Raw genomic sequence first — 18,522 nt, 5'->3', positions numbered from 1 at the left:
TACCAATGCTTAAGCATGGAGGTATGCAGGATATAGTCTATCTTTGTATTTCAGGATCTACGAGTTTACCAAAGGTTGTGCGCATGTCCCATTATGCTATTCTGAATAACATATTGCGGTATGTTCTCAAATTTGTTGTATCTGCACTGTAATTATTTAACCTGTCCCCTTTTCTTCTCCCCCTTCGGTCACGATAATGCCAAAGGACAACACATATTAATATTTAGTAGTCTGTATTGGTTTATGGGTATATCGACGCTCCTGAAAGCTATAGTCCACTGTGAGACCCGTTACACACCCGTAAAACATATGTCGATGGTGGCTGGATTCGTAGTGGCGATATGGGTTATTTCAATGACGAGGGAAAGCTGTTCGTTGTCGATCGTCGCCAGGATATTATGAAATATAATAATTATCACTTCTCACCCGGTAGTATAGAGAATGTTATTGCTCAAATTCCCGATGTGGCTGATGTGTGTGTGATTGGAATTCCCGACACGGTCTTTGATTTCCTACCGGCAGCTGCGGTCGTTAAACGTCCGGGTGCTAATATTACAGAATCGTATATTTGTCAGTATGTTGCTGATCGCATGCAGCATTTTGAAAATTTACACGGTGGTGTGTACTTCGTCAAGAAACTTCCACAGACGGCATCGGGTAAAATAATACGGCGCGAATTAACAGAAATGTGTGCGAAAATGAGGATGGCTAATTGATTATTGAAATCATTGTTGTTAAGTTTAAGATGAGTACAACTTTATTTATTTATAATATTGAAACCAATACTTTATATTTATTTTATATTATATTTAATTTATATTACCGTTAAAAATTTCTTATAAAATTTCTTTAGAACAATTTTAACATTTCTTTGACGAACAAATACAAATTAAGGATTCTCATGCGCCCGATATATTTAGTTACATAATCGCCCACAATTTGCACCGTATAAGTGAAACTGAAACGCATAACTGAAATAGACTTTGTAGTAAAATAGTGTCATTTCCGTTTAAATCACTCCGTATTACTGAAAATCATGAGAGTGAAAAATAATGAGAGAATAATTTGCATTGAGGAATACACATATTCAAAGCCCACCCTAACAGATATTTTTCTGCAATTAACGATTTTTCCGACGTTCCATAGTGTGTGTCAAGTATATATAAATTTGACGTCGAAGAACCTTAAGTTCTTTCGGTCAAACTTTTAAAACCATTTGGAAAATTCGAAAAAAAAACTCAGTTCCGCATTTCTATATTTTATATACAAGTAACAAAAATGTACCAAAATATGTTAGTCTGCTTTTCCACAGGCAGATTTTTATTTGGCAAATACTGAGTTTGTAGGCGAGAGAGGTGCGAGGAAGAAAACCCAAAATTTGCCTGTTCAGAATTTGGCGTACACGCAAATTCTGTTGGCCCTTGAAAAAATTTTGTTTAATAAATCCACTGTCACACAGCCGGCTTTTGTTTACAAACCTGTTGTTTTAATTTGTGCAAGTGAAATTTAATTTTTAATATTTGCAATTTATATAATGAAATATAAAAAAATAAATAAAATATTAAAAAAATCTTTAAAATGCAAACACTTTTGACGTTTTTTTTCTTTCTTTTGTACTTTGATTCCAAATTTGGCAAAAAAAATTTGGTTATTTTTTAATAAATCCACGCCTCAGTTGGCCCTTGAAAAATATTGTTTAATAAATCCACGCCTCAGTTGGCCCTTGAAAAATATTGTTTAATAAATCCACGCCTCAGTTGGCCCTTGAAAAATATTGTTTAATAAATCCACGCCTCAGTTGGCCCTTGAAAAATATTGTTTAATAAATCCACGCCTCAGTTGGCCCTTGAAAAATATTGTTTAATAAATCCACGCCTCATTTGGCCCTTGAAAAATATTGTTTAATAAATGACCATGTTATAATAATAGCCCCATTTTCGCGAAAAATATTTTATTTTGTTTAATAAAAATATCCACGATATTGTTGTCATTATTTTCATTATATTTATGGCGTGTATTATACCTAAACGATGAATCAAATGATATCAAAATTACACAAGTCTTTGTAGCGGTTTTTAAATTACAGCGACAACAAAACAAGATATTGAGGAAAATTATTGATTTTGTTCGAAATATAAGAAATTTCAGATAAAAATGTTGGGGTTAAAAAAATGTACATATACATATATATATGTACATATATGATGCGCATGCGGTTTCCAGGAAATACTGAAGTTTATCACCCAATCCATGTATTTTTTGCGAAATTTCATTTGACGGCTAAGATGTACTACACGTTGCATTGAAGTACCCAAAAACTCGTAAAACGCGAATAATTTCCGAAAACTCCACATGCCATTAACACGCATCCGATTTCGGTGTGCACCCTAAAAAAATACATCGATCTGTATATATTTCATTGCGGTCCATTAAGAACCTTGGATGACTTAGCTCACTCTATTTTTGAGATAAATTGGGTACATCTCTCTTTCGGCTGAAGTTTTTAAAGTTCTGTTTTAGCAAAAGTTCAAAATCCGTATAAGGTCATTTATTAAAACGGAAATGATCCACAGAAAACGCAATTAAATTCGTGATATTTTCAAAAATATTTTTTACCAAATTTCGTGTTTTTTTTTTGAAGGTTAGTTCCCGCCGTTCTAGTAGATGGATTTTCACGAAGAAGATTTTATATCATCCGAAACGTAAAAAACCTTCCCATATCATTCAGTTCACAGATCTAAAAATTTGGCCCGTAAAATAGGTTTTTTAGAAATTTGATCGCACACAATTTTCACATTTGGATGAATATTACTCTGATGCTGTGCATACTACATACACAAAATATATATCAAATTACTCAGATTCGCGACTACAATAATCTTATAATCGATTTTTTAGAAACTCCTGTTTGCGTATCAAAGCTAGAAGTAAAATTCAAAAAACACTTAAAATCGAGCTTCAAACTGTCAAATGATACATAAGAGACGTAGTCCCCACGTTGTTGGCTTTTAGTTTCACTTTGACACGAAGACCGTGAAATGAGTGGCTTAATCACAAAACGTTAGAGAACATAAAAAACTGGTTCGCTTCAATATGTTTTTACACATTTTTTTTTACATTAAAGTAGACAGAGATTCCACCCAAATTAAGTTTGGAGGTCTATATTATGAAAAGTTCGCAACGACAGATCAATTAACCCAAAACTATTCACTTATTTTCATACACTTAAGTAATTCCCGAGTTATAAAGGGGTGAACCTCGGCTTCAGCTATTTTAAAAAATTGGTAATATTTCCCATATATACAGTGCCGGTCACCTAATTAGCACACACCTGAAAAGAATTTTTTTTGAATAACACTCGATTCGTTTGGATTTTTTTTACACAGGAAATTGGGGAATTTATCACAGGAAATTTGTATTTATGAAAGAAGCCAAATTTTAGGGTGACACGTAATTAGCGCATCCTAGATTTTCTATCTACAATTCCGTTAATATTAAAAAAATATATAGAAAAAACGACTTCGTGTTAACAAATCAATTTTTTTTTCAGTAGAAAAAATTTAAAAATTCTGTGAGATCTATTTAAATTGGCAACAATTTGCACTGTAAACCTAAAAATAAAGAGGCTTTGTATAAAAAATAAAGATGCGAATGGTCCAGAAAGTTTTAGAATAACTAGATATTGATAAATATTTATAAAACTAAATAAACATTCGAAATAAAAACTCAAAAGTTAGAAATTCACTTGAAGGACTTTTGAGCTCGAAAGGCTTTGTGGAAGAAAACCAGTATATGTTTGCAGTATGTGAGGAAATTTCAATTTGTAATGGCATTTGTAATACCAGATCAGTTGTTTGAGTGGACCTAAAAAGAATTTTATTGAAAAAAATATCAGTCGAAAAAATGATCACATGGATATAAGGGGTATGTTGACCAGGTTGATTAAAATATGTGGAAATATCACAATATTATCACAAAATTGTGATTTTAAGATAGAATGATGCCCATCTAATCGAGAGCGCATTTGATGTTTTTGAGATTTTACTATGAAAACACATTTTTATATAATTTTTCAATTAAAAAATTGTGAATTTCAAATTCAAACCAAAAACATTTTTCACACACTTTTTGAAACAACTAAAAATAAGGCATATTTTGCCTTATTTTGCCAGGAAAATCGTCTGAGCGCAACTCATTTTAAAATAAAAATGGTGTAAAAAACAAATTTAGACTTGAGAAAGAATCAAAAATATTTGCATAAATGGGTTTGGTTAACCTACGGAGAGTAAAGTGTGACAATTGTACTGGCCACTATAAAACTTTGAATTTTGATTCCCTCAACCATTCGTTGACATGTCCCGGTGTATGTTTGAGGTCATGCTGAAATCACTGATAGCTTGCTATTTTAAAGGAGTACTGCATTTGTTTTTAGTACTTATTAAAATTTTTGGGCAGTAACTCAAAAGTGGTGAGGAAACCAAAACATAATAATTATAATGGTAAAAACAACTAAAATGCATAGCTTATCAGTAGAGGTGCTTTAGTTTTGTCCACGCAAAAATAGAGTCAATCCCGTTTTCCATAGATAATGTTTCCTTTCATAATATACTAGCATCGGCCCGCTACGTCGTTAGCGGATCTTTTATAGTTAAAATAAATAAATAAAATTTAATTTAGCTACACAATATAACTTAATATGGATTTATGAATTTCTAAGTACTATAAACGAATAATAATTGGTCCTACATCTTCAATTAGGACCAATTATAATTAGAACCCATTATTATTCTTTCAAACATACGTTTTTGAAGCGTTGATGCACGAATCCTACTAAATCGAGTAAAACATAATAATTTTTATATTTTTTGAAAGTGTACTATTTTCTTGATCCTCCCGATGGACGCATTTAAATAGTACCATTTTAAAAAGAAAGAAAAATCTTTTGGTAGTTTAATACTAATGCCAAATATGTAGTACGTTTTAGTATTTGTATATCCTTATAGTACGAATTTATAAAATAATGTTTTGCACGGTACAACATTTTTTATAATTACATTGACATATTGGTTTTAACAGTTCTGAGTTCTGCCGAAATTTATTTCTGGGCGTTGCATGTTACAAAATCCTCATTAGAAAGAATTGTCAGTATATCCTCTATTAGTTTAAGTTCGAAGATGGGAAATATCAGTCCGCTCCTTCTGGTACCTCCCCCACAAAATTGTGCTAAAAATTAATTTTATAATAACATGCGAATGACTATCCAATTTTAATCAAACGTTGTGCAACCTATTATCTTTACCAAGCCTATAGCATGTTCGAAGATGGGACCCATTGTTCCACTGGTAACTCCCTCACAAATGGTCAAAATGTTCAATATTTATAAATCCAATATCAGGCGAATGGAATGTCCGATTTGAATCCAACTCATGCCTTCGGTTTCCCTTGGTCCCTCCCCCAAAAAGGTCAATATTATATAAACTTGTAAATTTTATTCAAGCGAATTAAATAACCAATTTCAACAAAATTATATCCGAAACCTCTTTGATAACAACATATGTCTTATATAATGCTAATAATAAAACCTGTGTAAACTCTGAAGATCTTCGCATACCACCGAGTGTCACTTTTGTTATTTGTTAGTACAAATTTTCGAAAATATTGGCAAACAAAGTTTAAGCTCTCAGCCCTATACGTAGTACTTTTTAGTACAAAAAAAAAAAAAAAACATTGGTTTTCATAGAAAAAGGTTTGTACTAATTTCTATTTTAACATACCAGTATACAATGTGTTTAAGTTAGTACTGATTATTATGTAGAAATTATATTATATTTATGTAGAAATGTTTACTGTTGTAAGTATTTAATAACAGGTTCCTACTCTTATCCTTTCAACCCTACAGAATATTTAGTACTTGTTAGCAACTTTAAGATCAATTTAATACGAATTTCCATTTATTTTAGATGCCATCTACACGAATTCCAAACTCTACCACTTCTAATCGCTCAATACCCATGTACAATATTTAGAAGGTTCCATGTTAAAGCTATATAAGAATTTTCGTATTTTTATCTCTATTGGTTCTTTGCAATAGAATATTTTGTAACTAATTTTCAAAAAAATATTTTGTCCATCTTTCTAACAGCATAAGTACATATTAAGTTTCGCATATGCATCTCTACTTCTTCCATTGGAAAATAATTTCATAGTTATACTTCCAACCTTTCCGGAGTAATACAGGTTTTTGTACCACTATTGTACTAATTTGCAAAAATATTTGTGTACACGATTCTTTTGTAACAGCTTACGCTAAATATCAAGTTTCAGATATATATTCCTATTTGTTGCATTGTAATATAATATTTAGTACATATTAGTACCTTTCCCTTTTCCAAATTTGTTTCACACATTCCCCTTCGCTTATCATTGGCAGAGCTGCATATCACATTTCAGAGTTCTACTTCCAACCGTTTCGGCGTAATACAGTATTAGTACTTTTTAGTACCTTTTAGTACTAATTACCAAAAGAAATATATATCGTTGCACCTCATTCTATTTGTAATAGCTTGAGTTAATTTCAGATATGAATCTTCACTGATTCCATTCAAATATAAGGTTTAGTACTTTTTAGTACCACTTAGTACTAAATTTCAATTTTTTTTCACACACACCACTTGGCTTAGCTGGCAAAGCTGCATAACAAATTTCAGAAACCTACTTCCAAGCGTTCCAGCGTAATAACGTTTTAGTACTTTTTAGTACAATATTAGTACAAATTTCAAAAAAAATATTTTTGCACATCATTCTATTTGTAATAGTTTAAGTTTCATACCATGTTTCAGATATGTATCTCTACCAATTCCATTCAAATATAATATTTAGTACTTTTTAGTACCTCTTAGTACCTAATTCCAAAATTTTTTTCACTCATACCACATCGCTTGCCATAGGCAAAGCAGCATACCAAATTTCAGATTTCTACATCTAACCGTTCCCGCGTAATACAGTTTTTAGTACTTTTTAGTGGCTTTTAGTACGAATTTCCAAAAACCCCGCTTTATCACACGCCTACGCCCCACACGCGACCTACATGCCAAATTTCAAATTTCTAGCTTTAGCCGTTTAGCCAGGGCGTTGATGATCAGTCAGTCACTTATAACGCAACTCTTTTATATACATATATATATATATAGATGGAAATATATATTTTGAATCACGAATTAAGTTAAGTTAGAAGTTTACATTATAGCTACATATGTATACTTAATCAGTTCCTTAAGAGTTTTTAATTTTTAGGATAACTCCATTGAACAGTTATAGCATCGAATTAAATAAAAAGAAAAAAATTGAATTGCTGAAAACGAGAGTATACACTTGTGATTTTTCCAAACGCTGATCAAAGTATAATGAAAGTTTTTGAGCTCTCGCAAATATCTTGAAGTGTTCGAAATAGAATGACAAAATTAATAGTACTTCCATATAAAGGTGATTACCAATCAATTATATATGTAGGTACATAAGCACTTAAGGTTCCACTTTCATAATAATTATCTTAATAATCATTTCATTTGTGACGTACATACTTACACTGTCGAGTATCTTTGATTAGCAAAAATTTCCAAGGATGTCTTTTGCTTTTGAAAATCACTATAAAAAATATGGGGGTATTTATCAGTCGACCTTACCTTGCATGATATTCTTATAGGAAATCCAATTGCAAACCATATCATAAAAGTCACAGAAAGTGACAACAACAAGTTGATTAATTTTGAAGACCATATCAGTAAAAATTTGTCAGCATATAATCATAAAAAATAGGTGGTAATCTAATAGATCTAATCTTGATATTGAACGAAAGTCAAGTCTATTAAATGTGTTTTACATTGAACTTGAAATTAAAAAAAAACAAGTGAAAAAGCATTAAGTTCGGCCGGGCCGAACTTTGGATACCCTCCACCATAGATATACGGACAGGTACTTGAAATGAAAATATAGGGAAAATAACAAAAAGTGGACTCATACCGACTTTTCTACAAACCGATTATGTAAACCATGATATAAATTTCAGAAATTTTTAACGAATAATTATACCCTCAAACTTATGGCTAATGAGGGTGTATACACTTTGACATGGTGGAAATGAGCCTCATCGAAATACTGGTTCTAGACCCCATGTTTCTTTGGACCAAATTTGTTTCAGAAAATTTTGATTTCGTTCAAACTTTGCCCATGTTATTATTTCTTCCAAACTTAGTTCAAGTTCGAAGATGGGAAATATCGGTCCACTCCATTTGGTACCTCCCATAGAGGGGCTGGGTCTAAATGCGGGTTATAGTTCATATATAGTTCATTATCGAACTTTACGTTCTAATTTTTTATCTCGATATATTCCGCAGGTGAAATTTTATATAAAAAGTGGGTTATATGGAGACTACCCCAAAAAGGGGGCGAATATTAATAATTTTTGGTGGGGATATTTGTTACCATATACGACTACAAAATACCGAATTGCAACGCATTCGGTAGAAAAACGCGCTCAAGTACCCCAAAATACCGAAAAATGGGGCTACCCTTATATGAGGGCTATCCAAAAAAAAATTGACCTATATTCATAATTTTTTGTGGAGAGATTTGGTACCTATTAAGAACTCAAAATACTAAATTACAGCCAATTCGGTGCAAAAATATGATCAAAACCCCCAAAATACTGAAAATTAGGAGGTAACGTTATATGGGGGCTACCAGAAAAAGTGGACCCATATTTAAAATTTTTTGTGGAGACATTTAATACCCAATAGGAACCCAATGTACCAAATTTCAGCGGATTCGGATGAAAAACGCGCTCAAGAACCGCAAAATACCGAAAATTGGGTATTTTCCTCCAAGAATCCGGAATGCCAAAATATAGCTTGTACTGTAGAAATTTTGGTAAAAAAAATCTTTAAAAATACCTTAAATATGGCGAGAGCTTTATATGGAGGCTATGCCGCAACATAAATATTTTGTTCACTTTACAAAAATGTTGAATGCCAAAATACAGTAACTTCGGGTGGAAACACGATGTCCCATATTTAGAGATGGCATTTACCGGGGGTGGGTAAATACCGGGTAAATAGCCATTTGAGGGTATTTATTTGGGTATTAACTGTATTGAATCGCTACTAAAACCTCTTACACCCTATTTCCGGGTTTCTGTTATCAAATCGATTCAAAATGGGCAGTTTTATAATCTTATCTTAATATATAAAGCAGCTTAGTGATAAGTAAGTGAGTGACTGACAGATCATCACCCTGACGAAAGGGCTGCAGCTAGAAGCTTGAAATTTTGAGTGTGGGTTGTTGTTGGTGTGTAGGCGTGAGATAAGGGTTTTCTCGAAGGTTTGCGAAAATTCGAACTATAAGGGTACGAAAAGTACTAAAATGTACGAAATATGATACCCGTTGTATAAGGCGGGAAAAGCTAGAATTCTGAAATCTGGGATGTAAGTCACTGATGGAAAGCTAGAAAGATGTACAAAGGGGTTGTTTTTAATTCAACCTCTAAGTGTAGGAAAAGTACTAAACATTACTAAATTTAGTTGTAATTGTATAAATACTGAACATATATAGCTAGAATCTGGAAATTTTATATGCAATACAGGTTAGGAAGTGGTTGATGTATGGAAATGGTTTTAGAAGTTCGTACTTACATGTACGGAACGAACTAAATGGTACAAGATGGATTTAGGTGAACATATAGAGAAAGTGGGAATAAAATAACAGATGGAGTGAATGATTGAAGAAGATTAGGATATTCGTACTTATGGGTACGAAAAGTACTAAATGGTACTAAATTTAGTACAATTTTGGTGAACGGATAGAGCTGAAAACCTGTATATTGGAATTAAAATTACTGTTGTGGATTGAGCTATAGAGACTGTCAAACAAATTGGCCTAGGCTGCCAAATTTTGGCTCACATTTTATACCCTGTGGTACAGGGTATAATGTCTTTGTGCATATGTTTGTAACAGGTTCCTGGTTCCTTTTGAGAATATGCTTAGAATCACTTTCTGAGTCGATTTATGCATGTCCGTACGTCTGTCCATGTTAAATTGTAGACAAAGTGCAGGTCGCATTTATGATCCGAATGGAATAAAATTTGGCACAAGTCACTTATTTGGCCCGACCGATTTTAGGTGAATGATGCACCAAACTTCCAATATCTGTCCGATTGAGACAATATTTGGCACAGCGTACTGAATTAATGTGTTTATTCTCAATATTTTTGTGTAAATACTCAGATATTTTCCCACGTGTTTATTATAAAACTATCCATTTTGAATCGATTTGATAAAAGAAACCCGGAAATAGGTTGTAAGATGTTGTATCAGCGATTCAATATAGTAAATGGTGAATCCTCTCCTAAATGGTGAATATTATTCGACACGACCTATCTTAACATTGATTAAAAAAAAAATAATTTTTTAGCAATTATGTACAGAAAGTGTTTTTTTTTTATTAAATTAGCTACATGCGATTATCTACAACCTAAAATGACGGAAAAAATTGTTTTCAAAATGTCTTATCAACTTTTTGGCGCTGGAAACCTATTGGATCAAAAGGTAACGACAAGCATTCGCAAACATACGATATTCAGTAGTCAAACATAAATCGGTCTGTAAACATCTCGACTGTGGAAGCGATGGACAAACCCTATTACAATAAGGAAACAAAAATCTGGCGTGGTCCTATAGGAGAGCCCCGCTTCGGTTTAGATGATTCGCTTGGGGCTGTTGCATGGCAGGCCATGCAAGCAAATCCTGATCATATTGTACAGGTGGGTAGACCGGAGGAAAAAGACATTTGGCAGTTTAGATTAGTAAATCATCAATTTTAAATACTACCACCAGATATGCTACCAAAGTGGAAAAGAAATGACAAACAAGGAAATGGCTCAACTGGCACGTAGGGCAGCAGTTTATTATGGAAAACTGAATTTGCAACAAACCGATGTGGTTGGTATTTGTGGCGGTAATAGCGATTATATAGCTCCCGTATTTCTTGGTGCAGTGGTCTCGGGTCTTTGTATCAGTAGCACTGATCCCAGTTTTAATGAAAAGGGTCTGAAACACATCTATTCCATGACCAGACCAAAGGTAATGTTTTGTGATGGTGATGTTTACGAAAATGTTCGACAAGCATTGGTGGGTTGTGACCTTCAAGACACAATCATCTATACGATTCGCAATCACATTGACGGTGTTCCGAATGTCATGGAAATTTTGAGTGAAGCTAACGATGATGAAAGTTTCAGGTAAATATAGACTTTGATAAAATTTAAGCCCACACACTATGCAAAACTATTTATTAAGAAGTCTAAAAAAATTGGCCAGTTGGTTGGTTAAAAGTAAAGAAAATAGGACAAAGTTGTGAATATAGAAATGAAAACTCTATAATTTAGAAATAAAGAAAATTAATTTTTTAAACAAAAATAAGTTGAAATCGATTGAGAATTGCGAGTGAGAATACTATTGACAATCGGTAACATTTTACAACCTCCACCATAAGAAATATGGAAAATATTTCACCAAATATGGAAAATATTTCACACGACTCCCACAGTTCTTCAGCATGTATTTTTTTCCGAAATTAAGGGGAAACACATACGAGGATTCAGGCCTGGCATGTCAAACTTGATTTTTTACGCCGCTCTCCTTTATTATTTTACAATAAAAGAAGCCAACTTAACATGCTGATGTCCTCTTATGTGTTTCTATTTATTATCAAACGTTATTGTTATGGCGTATTTTAGAAGATTACGTTCATGGCCCAATAACAAGGTCGTCCGATAAGGGCAGACGACCTGGTTTTCTTTTTCATTGCTTATTCATAGTAGGAGGGGTTCTCCGAGTGTGGATTAGTTACCCAACGCCTCAACCCATTTTTTATAGTTCTTATGTGTGAACTCGTAGCACATATCAGCTCACTATTTCAATGGGTGAATAAAGTAGCTACCCCAGGTAACACCGCGGAGAGGTCAGTGCCCACAATTGAGATGAAAGAGGGATTAAGATAAGCCTGGACTTTGCCATCTTAAAGACAATCAAAGCAGTTGCTTGGTATCCTCTACGTAACCCATATGCAGCTTTAGGCAATATTAAAATAGGCGGTGCCTTTATATGGGGGATATATCGAACATCCTAAATGTTGAAGCAATGTATGAGCAATTTCGGAGCTCTATCTATAATATTGCAAGCATTACTAAATCGACATAGAATTTTATTTTGATGAAGAAGAATATAATAATACTTTATACCCCATAATGTACCGACAAATATTTCGAGGGGTGACAAAGGAAATGATAAATTTTATATATGACGATGGATGATTTCTTTTTTATAATTTGTTTCAATTTATAATTGTCGTTCCTTCGAGTTACGACTGAACTTTGAATATTGATTTAATTGACTTCATTTTATTTTCGTGTCTTTTTAGTGTACCTAAACTTAAGCATGGCGCTATGCAGGATGCATTCTATCTTTGTACATCAGGATCTACGAGTTTGCCGAAGGTGGTGCGCATGTCTCATTATGCTGTTCTCAATCAAGTTTTAAGGTATGCTTTCAAACTTTCTACAATACTGTGATATTAATCCATTATATACCGGCTCTTACAGTAACGATTCTACTAGAACACAGCACATCTTGGTATTTAGCAGCCTATATTGGTATTTGGGTATTTCAACGCTTTTGAAAGCTATTTCTAATTGTGAGACCCGTTATATCTCGGAAAATCCCTTTACACCACGCGATTTTGTCGACATTATCCGAAAGTATAAAATACCCTTTGTGGGAAGTTCGCCATCGCACATTCCCCTCTGCTTGGCCAGCCCGGAAATAATGCAAGACAGCGACTTGTCCAGCTTGAGGGTAATGTTCGCCACGGGCAAGACACTTCCACATGCGGTCGTTGAAAAATTTAAAGAATATGCACCGAATTGCATTTTCCCAACCATGTATGGCATGACCGAGGTTTGTGGCGTCGTGACGATGACAATAATTGATCCCACAAACACCGTGGGTACTGTTATGACCAATACCGAAGTGAAAATTTTAAATGATCAAGGGGAGAATTTGGGACCAAATGAAACGGGCGAAATTTACATACGCTCTAAATTTATCAGCTCCGGCTACTATTGTAACCCCGAGGGCACCCGTAAAACATTTGTGGAAGATGGCTGGGTTCGTAGTGGCGATATGGGCTATTTCAACGATGAGGGAAACCTGTTCATTGTCGATCGTCGCCAGGATATTATGAAATATAATAATTATCACTTCTCACCCGGTAGTATTGAGAAGGTTATTTCAGAGTTATCCGATGTGGCTGATGTTTGTGTGATTGGAATTCCCGACTTGACCTATGATTTTCTACCGGCAGCTGCGGTCGTTAAACGTCAAGGTTCCAATATTACCGAATCGGATATTTGTCAATATGTTGCCGAACGTATGCAGCATTTTGAAAATTTGCACGGTGGTGTGTACTTCTTTGAGAAGCTTCCCCAAACGGCATCGGGTAAAACAATACGCCGTGACGTAACGGAAATGTGTGTGAAAAGTAGATAAGCTAATTTATAAACGAAATCAACGCAGTGAATTTGAAAATGAATAACACTATATTTATAATATTAAAAGTTATGATTAATTTTTAGTTTATATGTACGGATGCAATTGTCATTTAGATAAAAATCCGTCAATGGAATATATTTTCATGTCGTACATATTATAACCAATGAAATATAAGGTGACCTAGATGTGGGAAGAAAATAAATATAAAAAACGTTGAGAATATTGGCGGTGATATGAGTTTTTATTTAATATATAATATTCGTCAATACATTTACGTAGCGATTAGGGTTTGGGAATTCCCGGCTTTTTTTCATTCCCGGGAAATCGGGAATTCAAAATTTTCATTCCCAGGTACCCGGGAATTCCTGGGACTTTTCACAACCTTTGTATTATTATTAATTAAAGGGTAGGAATGATATTATATTAATCAAATAATTAGAAATATATTAAAAATGACGTTCTACGTCATTGTACTATAACACTCACTTTTAATAAAGCTTATTTCTTAAAAAAAACAACTACTTTGACAAGGCTTTGATCTTATAGGGGTTGATTTTGCAACCATTTTAATTTAATTTCCAAACATGTATACCTTTGGAATATCTTCACCACTACTAGATGACCAGATTCCACTTCATTGAAAACCTAAATAACACATCCGTATTCCCCAAACTATCTGGGCCTCTTAAAAACTTTAGTTTAGATATAAATTTTATGTCACGTCGGTCACTTATTGTTTCTTTTTGTAATATCTGAGGAATTGAATGGTCGATAGATGTTTGTTGATCTTACGATGTTTTCAAGACAGCATCAACAATAATTTAAATGTATGGCATGATTCCAGCAAAATAACCCTTCAATAGGACATTCAGAATAAATTTTCTCATTACGTTCGCTCTATCTGAAACAGTTGCTACAACGTGGATTTCAAAACATAATTCCAGCACTTTTTCTTCAATCATTTTCCGAATTTCGAACCTGTCTATTATATAAATCGGTTTTAAAATGAGCATCTTCCACTTATACACACATTAGAATCTCCCCTTGTAGTTGTTGTAGTATCGATAACAAATAATACATTTTTAAAATTTTAATTCCGTATTAATATTTATTTAGAAAAACAATTTCCCGTTTTCCGGGAAATCCCGTGAATATCAATGTCAAAAAAATCGGGAAATCCCGGGAATACCGGGACGGGAATTCCCGACCCCAAATCCTAGTAGCGATACAAAATTTACATGATCGACTAAAATAATATTAATGTTTGTTTTTTTGTTTGTTTTTTTTTCCACTTAAGTCAATTTAAGGGAACCCCCCATTCTCGATTTTAATTTTTCAAGATTTTCAATGGGCTGGTAAATGAATACAAATGCTTGTTAAGGTTTGTAACTTTGCACATATATAATTGAAAATTTAAAAGAGAAGAAAAATAATTTACAAAAATTTTTTGTTATTGTTTTGTTGTTGTTTTTTGTAATTTAAGAAAAATCCTTATTTTTGATGGCGGGCATGTTAACTCCTCACTGGAACATCGGAATCCCAAAATTCCAACGGTGTTAGAAAGAGTACATGTCTGGCTCTCGCTCTAAAATTAACAAAATGGTGGACCTTTGAAAAAATATTTTTGGAAAATCGCCGATTTTTTACGAAAAACCAAATTAAAAAAATAAGGAAGAACTTCACCGATTGGCTTTATCCTAGTTCATACGATAGCTATACACTCCCAAAGAAACGTTGCAAAATTTGGAACCGATTGGATTATTAGTTTTTGAGTTATCGTGCCCGCCATTCGCAAAAAAATGTTTAGAGAAAAACGCGATTAAAGTTTGAGAAGCCCTTCAGCCGTCACTTGATGCTGACACAATAAATCGGCTATATCTTCAAGAGTTCTTGAGATTTTCACTTGAAATTTTGCAGAGACATTCTTTAATCAGTGTAGATTCGACTTATGTAAACAAAAATGTGGACCCCGAGAATGGGGGGGGGGTCCCCTTAAGTAGACACTTACTAAAATGTGTGAATTTGTCCGATCTTAGGACAACTGAAATATATCAATGAAAGTCTTTTAAATTGATATCAATAGGTCTCAAATTGCGATTTTGTGCGTTAAATGGGAATATGTTCGGTTGTGCGACTAAAGTAGCAATTTACAATCTTTTCGATGGTCTGTGTATTGTATTGCACTTTTCATGGGAAAATTCAAACTAATTTGGATTCTTCTATGTTTCCAAGGGAACGACTGTTTGTGCAACCTTTTTAAAATTCCCAGCGCACAGTTGTCGCAATCACAAAATTTTTGGCCAAAATTATTTTTTTGAAGTTTCATATTTTTATAATTTTTTTGCGCGGAATAATAAAAAACACTTCAAACCATCAGAAAATAATTGGTTTTTCTAAATACCATTAATAGCCGCTCGTTGGTGTAATGCTAAAGTTGAAAATTTTTTGTATAAAAAATAGAACAAACTGTGTGCTGTAAAATATATACTTTTTGGTGTGCTGTGTGGTCGAATGGGTATACGAAATTCAGACCAAAGTTATTATGAATCTGGAAGCTGATAATAAGTGCTTTCATAATATATAAAGAAAGAACGAAGAAAGTTGTAATATCTGGGTAGGGAGATAAAAGTTTGTGTGTATATTGAAAATTATTTTTTACAAATATTTTTGAAATCTTGTTAAACTTTAGAAAAAATGTAAAAATATCGTCTCCTCCAAAAAATTTTTGGAAGCTGGCAGGGGTATGTACTATCATATTCAGATGAAATATTTTGCCTTATTTTGCCTTTTTTAGAAAAAAATGTATTTTTCTACTTTAAGTTGAGTGAAATTTTTTATAAATTGATGTTTTTATTGTATATAGTATTGAACTGAAAATGTGGGATAAAGAAAAAGTTTCATCCGATTTTTCTTAAAATTGATATTTAAGGTTTTAATAGTATAAAAAACATGTCTGCAACATTTTTTGAAAATTGGCCCACACTGTGACATAGCCGTACCGTCCGATTTAAGATATATTAAAGATGCTGCTGAATGCAGAAACAAAATATATAAAAATGACAGATTATTACACGCTATTTAATAGAGCAATGGATACATCTGATCCACTTATATCATCTATACGCCTAAACGCCCACTTACAAGAAAGAAAGCGGTAAAACCTGCCATCTGAAGTAATCGAATTGTTAGTTTGTGAACTAAACAGTGAATTACGGCCCGCGAATGATACTGGTTGTGATGAAACCACAGATGAAGAATTCGAAAAAGAATATGGCGATGAAAATATAGTTCTGGAAATCGAAATATCTACATATATTTAATAATTAATTAATTTAAAACTTAATACAGTTCTTTTATTTTCTTTACTTAATAGTATAAAACAACCTTCTTAAGCCTGTTTTAAGTCATACTTTTATAAAAAGAGTAAATTTTGAATTATGTTTACCGCATTTCATTTTGTTTTACAACTCATGTTTGTACTAAAACATCACATTTTGTACCCTAACATTTGTATGCCTTTTCATATCTAAAAACCTAATAAATAGTACTATATTGTACCTTATGATTGCAGAAACGCGTTTTAACGGATTTGCAATAAATATTAATATTATTATAATAAATATTAATCTATTTATAAACGAAAAGTATACATTATGTTGTATTAAATAATTTTGGCCAAAAAAAATTGAATTGGGACAACTGTGCAGCGGTAACACTGCTTCCAGGCCAAAACGGAATATCAAACTACAAAAACTAAGGTTGAGCTAGGACCATCAAAATACCGAAAATGACGCGTGATGAAATTGTTGATATCGTTATATATTAGCCAAACAAAATGGGTTACTGAAAATTTTTGGTGGGAAGATTTGTCAATCAATGACAATCCAAAATATAAAATAGCAGTCCATTTTTTGGAAGATGTACCAAAATCCCCAATATGTTAGTACCTACCGTTATGTGGGAGCTATTTAAAAAAAAGTTGTCCAAAAGAAGTACAAGAAGAGCATAGGTTGTGGACAAAATATTTAAAATTCCTTAAAATTTTGATTGTTTCTTATACGTGTAAATGTTTTCGAATTGAGTTGTTTTCATTTTAATTGTACCCGGCCCAGCCCCGGGTTTCTTGTATCGCATATTCAGATTAGGAAAAAAGGTGTTTTTTGTAAAGTTGTTATCTTATTTTCAAATAAAGGAGGGTGCGGAAAGGACCCAGTTCCACCCTCATACAAATTGGAAAGATGCTATTAAATGCTTCACCGTCCACGAAAAAAGAAGTATCACAAACATGTGATGATGAGAACTTAGGCTTTTATATCGAGAAGGAAGGAGGTTTCAAAACGTAAAGAACATGTTACGGACAAACATGCTTCAGATATATTGAAAGAACAAAAGTATAAAGTTAAAGTGGCCATTGAGATAATTTTATTGTGTGAAAGGGAGGACATCGCCTTGAGGAGAAGTTAAAACCTGTCGTTAGACGTAAACTTAGAAAATGTTTGGAGAATACACCCTTAACAATTCAACATACCTCAATCCCAGAATACAGAACGAGTTAATAGAACTAATTGGAGAATACATCCAGAAGTCTATTCTTAAAGAAGTGAAAAGTGCTGTATTCTTATCGGTTTTAGCGGATGAAACTATATATTTATAATATTTTTGACAAGGCACCTAAAGAAGTCAAAGAATGTTTACGTTGAATTAGAAGGATTAACAGGAAAATACTTTTCGATCGTCATAATAAACACAGAAATCAGTTTGGATCAAGGATATGACTGTGCGTCTAACATGTCAGGAAATTTAATAGGGTATACATTCATTATTCTTTTTACATTTTAAAATTAAGTTTAAATGCAGCTTCAAAGATTCAAGAAATTCGAAGTATCTTTTTTACAATTTTCGAGATGTATTTATTCGTTC

At 33.0% G+C, this 18,522-nt stretch overlaps 1 protein-coding gene across 1 annotated transcript; it reads left to right on the top strand.

Moving 5' to 3' along the window:
• Window positions 1-12,876: 12,876 nt before the first annotated feature.
• LOC133330749 (uncharacterized) lies at window positions 12,877-13,599 on the top strand. Its single transcript, XM_061539161.1, has one exon. The coding sequence runs from the start codon at window positions 12,877-12,879 to the stop codon at window positions 13,597-13,599; it is 723 nt and encodes a 240-aa protein (XP_061395145.1).
• Window positions 13,600-18,522: the final 4,923 nt, after the last annotated feature.

The sequence above is a fragment of the Musca vetustissima genome, unplaced genomic scaffold (assembly GCF_032173495.1).
Source record: "Musca vetustissima isolate MV318-11 ecotype Yass unplaced genomic scaffold, APGP_CSIRO_Mvet_v1 utg69497, whole genome shotgun sequence".
Classification (NCBI taxonomy): domain Eukaryota; kingdom Metazoa; phylum Arthropoda; class Insecta; order Diptera; family Muscidae; genus Musca; species Musca vetustissima.
This window is presented reverse-complemented; position numbering and strand designations above follow the sequence as displayed.

Bases quoted from the DNA above. Each gene is read 5' to 3' on its own strand.
- LOC133330749 (XM_061539161.1), top strand. From the start codon at position 12,877: ATGCAAGACAGCGACTTGTCCAGCTTGAGGGTAATGTTCGCCACGGGC.